This window comes from Serinus canaria, chromosome 1A, assembly GCF_022539315.1.
Source record: "Serinus canaria isolate serCan28SL12 chromosome 1A, serCan2020, whole genome shotgun sequence".
Taxonomy (NCBI): Eukaryota; Metazoa; Chordata; class Aves; order Passeriformes; family Fringillidae; genus Serinus; species Serinus canaria.
In genome coordinates this window covers 32120066-32123978 of record NC_066314.1, presented here as the reverse complement: position 1 = coordinate 32123978, position 3913 = coordinate 32120066, and the positions used below count along the sequence as shown (strand labels likewise).

General features: G+C 44.3%; 1 protein-coding gene and 1 non-coding gene across 2 annotated transcripts; both read left to right on the top strand.

Moving 5' to 3' along the window:
• Positions 1-146: 146 nt before the first annotated feature.
• RPL18A (ribosomal protein L18a) lies at positions 147-3754 on the top strand. Its single transcript, XM_050984707.1, has 5 exons — positions 147-307; positions 694-873; positions 1438-1567; positions 3076-3185; positions 3605-3754. The coding sequence occupies exons 1-5, from the start codon at positions 290-292 to the stop codon at positions 3695-3697; spliced, it is 531 nt and encodes a 176-aa protein (XP_050840664.1). The 5' UTR covers positions 147-289; the 3' UTR covers positions 3698-3754.
• LOC115485277 (small nucleolar RNA SNORA68) lies at positions 2179-2310 on the top strand. Its single transcript, XR_003946037.1, has one exon. It is a non-coding gene; the product is annotated as a small nucleolar RNA SNORA68 (small nucleolar RNA).
• Positions 3755-3913: the final 159 nt, after the last annotated feature.

Genomic DNA, 3913 nt, shown 5'->3' with positions numbered 1-3913 from the left:
TAGGGACCGTGCAGGCCCGCGGCCCTGGTGACGGGAGCAAGGGGTTGGGCCAGGACCGCGCTGCCTGCAGTGAACGATGGGGGCGGGCGCGAGTCGGGCCGGGCCACGCGGTGCCGCCAGACCGGAAGCCAGGGCCGCGCGCGGAGACTGACAGCTGCGTGCTCCAATCGCGCTCTGCTGGCAGCCAATCGCCGCACGGGCCGCCGGGGCGGGGCTGGGTGATGACGTCAGCCGGCGGCGCACGTTGCCCCTCCCTTTCCTTTCCTGAGAGCGACGGCCGTGGAGCGCCATGAAGGCGTCGGGCACCGTGAGTACGGATCGGGAGGGCGGCGGGCGCAGCCGGAACTGGGAGTGTGGCCGGCGTGGCCGTCGGGAGGGCGGTGGTGGCGGGTTGTAGCTCGAGAGTGGCCCGTGCATGCCCGAACGGCGCCGCCTGGCCCGTGGGGCGGCGAGCGGCCAACATGGCGGCGGCGCCGCTCCCGCCAGGCGCGGACCCAGGTCGGCGTGCGGTACCGCGGGGAGATCCGCAGGCACGTCGACCGCCCGGCGCAAGGGGCTCCCCTCCCTAATGGATTGAGCTCTTTTCGTCGCGTTGTTCATTTGAGGAGCCGCCTCAAAGGGTTCGGGGCGGGCGCGGTGGTGGCTCCACGGCTCACTCACTCTACCGTCCACCTGTTTTTCGTGTCCCTCCAGCTGCGGGAGTACAAGGTGGTCGGGCGCTGCTTGCCCACGCCGAAATGCACGACCCCTCCTCTGTACCGCATGCGGATCTTCGCTCCGAACCATGTCGTCGCCAAGTCCCGATTTTGGTACTTCGTCTCTCAGCTGAAGAAGATGAAGAAGTCTTCTGGAGAGATTGTATACTGTGGACAGGTGAAGGATTAAAAATCTAAAAGCGTGGAAAGCTCTTACGGAATTCTAGCAGGTGTATGTGAAGGGATTTTACAGGAATCGCAGTTATGGAGTGAGAAGTTGAAATCCATTGTCTTTCAGTTTCTTTGAAAAGCAGTGACAAGCTTGGTTTTTAAAAGTAGTTGTATATGTCTTGTAAACAAAACACAAATTTACTTACTGCTTCATAATGATGAGCTATGTGTTGGGTTCATTGTGCAATATACCTTTTAAGAGGCATTTGGACATTCATAACCCTGGGAAAGTAGATGTTTCTGTGTTTACACTCTTCTATTTTAAAACTTCAAGAACACTCTTCAGAGCTGAAATCGTGTATTTTTCTTTGAATCACTAAAGCTTTCTACTCTGAATTGCAAAGATATATCCAGCTATCTTGGCAAGGGGAAAGAGAGAAAAGATTTGTTTTTTGACAGTAAGACTTTAAAAAAGGGGTTTTGTTAGAGCTGTGAAATATTTATTCTTAAAATTGTAAAATTGTGATAATACATCATCTCCAACCACTTCCATGTTTTTGTGTAATTCCAGGTGTATGAGAAGTCCCCTCTGCGGGTAAAAAATTTTGGTATTTGGTTGCGCTATGATTCTCGTAGTGGAACCCACAACATGTACAGGGAGTACAGAGATTTGACCACTGCGGGTGCTGTCACTCAGTGCTGTAAGTATATGTAGCTGTTGGAGGTGTAAAATAGTAGGAGCAGTATACCAGCGGAAGATTAAATCTCAAACTGGGCATAAAATGTGCTGACTTAATCCATGGTAAAATAACTGAAACACTGGAAAATTAAAAGAGGGGATTGCCAGCTATTCCATAGATATTTATCTGTTACACATGCAGTAGGTGACTTGTTACGTCTCTTTATACAGTTTCTCTGACTAGAAAGTACTTCCACTTCTTTTTGATGTGTCTTTCTACAATTCTGGTAATGAGTGTTGCTTTACAAACTGAGAATTTAATGACTTTTCAGGTGCTGTATTTGCTGCACTGTGCTGTTTTAAGAAAATTGAATATATCTTCCTAAGTCTTGTCAAAGGAATATTTCAGAGATCATGGGGAATATATAGAATTTGTCCTTTATTGAGCAAGTAGAAAAAAAAAAAAAAACCACAGGGAAAAAGCCCCTATTACTCCAAGATCTCATTGCCTCATTTCATGGAGAAGTAGTGGTTGTCCTGATTTCAGACTGTTTTGTGAAGTACTTGAGGGATGGACTATTTGTATAGCTGATGCTGTTGATACTTGACTCCAAAGTGTTATAAGCACTACAGATTGCACATAAAAACCCAAAGAATATTGTTCTTAATAACGATATTCTTGTCATGTGTGCAAATATTAAATGTATCTTGTCGCCTTTCAAGAGCTGAAGTGCTGTTGAAAGTGAAATTTAAGGTTCTACATTAATATACAATAATCTCTGTTAATGAACATACTGAAGGATTGCTTAAGAGACCCAGAAAACTTCATGATACAATGACTAGTTCTTTTATGTTCAAGAATAGTTGTGACAGGTAAGGTTTTAATAGGCGTGTTAGATCTTCATGGAAAACACAGTAGTATTTCAAAAGGCTTACCTTGTGGAGCTAGCTATGGGTGTGATTTGAGGCCAGTGATTTGCACTGTGAATTTTCAGGTAGCCTAAGTACAGATGCTTCTTCCTATTCAAAAAGCCTGATTATGTGCGATGACCATCAATTCATGGTTCTATTGCTGGTCAATTTCGATAAAAGTAAAGATACTCTCAGGTCCTACTTTTACTTGTACCTTCCTTTTGGAAGGGAAAGTGTTTTGAAGTTCATGTGTCTTTCCAGTAATATTTCAGTGTTGATTCTGAATCACAGAATTTCCTTCTCTTGCAAGAGAGTAAGTAGTCCTAGATATATTACTTGTGTCCATCTGTACTTTCTTTAAATTGGAGAAGAACGGTAAGATGGCTCTTTCTGTTGTGGAGCTTACTTAGAACTTAATGGAAGAATTTGCTGCTGGTTGTTGGTTTTGTGATACTTGTGCCATTACTTTACGTAATAGAAACAGTGATGTTAATTACAGCTGATCAGAAATTTTACAAGTTGTAGATACCACTATGAACATTTCTTGAACAACGAGCTGTAAGATTCTTGAACTGAAAATGTCACAAAATTCCTTTTTAATGAGTTCTGTTGCTCTAGACCGTGATATGGGAGCCCGTCATCGTGCCCGTGCTCACTCTATCCAGATCATGAAGGTTGAGGAAATTGCTGCCAGCAAGTGCCGCAGACCAGCAGTCAAGCAGTTCCATGTAAGTGAGCCAACACTGGCTGGTGGGTCCTGGTCCAATGTTGGATTGGAAGAGGGGATCTCTCTTGAGTGGAAAAGGTTTGCTTTGCAGCCAGAAATAGGGCAGGAACGAAACTTGGGTGCATATGTTCATTATTATGGTATATTATGATCAAGACTTAGGCTGCTACAAGTATTTGGAAGAAAGTCAGAATAAAGCAAATACATGTTCTGGTACAGAAAACATGCCTCTGACGGACATTACTTTGAAAAAAGAATACAAAATTAATGAATTTAAGTCCTGTGAAGTGTATCTTAATTTGTGGATGGGTTACTTCTCTAAGCAAACGTAGTCACTGAATACGGCTTGGCTACTTTTTCCAAACTATTTTCTGTTGTTTATCTGATACCTCAATTAATATAGAAACATTTTTCTTGCAGGATTCTAAAATCAAGTTCCCGCTGCCACACAGAGTTCTGCGTCGCCAGCACAAACCACGCTTCACCACCAAGAGACCAAATACTTTCTATTAAATTCAAAAACATGTTGTCAACTCTGTGTTGCAATAAAGGTCTATTTGGAAGCTTTCACTCCCAGTTGTCTTTTGGAGACTGTGTCCTGGTTATCTAGGAGTCCCCATTCTTACTGTTATTTTCTGTAAACCATTGTCAGCCTACTATTCACAGCTGTGATTTCCTTAAACAGGTGAGTGTTTCAGGTGCTGACTTAAATTACTGAAATATCCCATC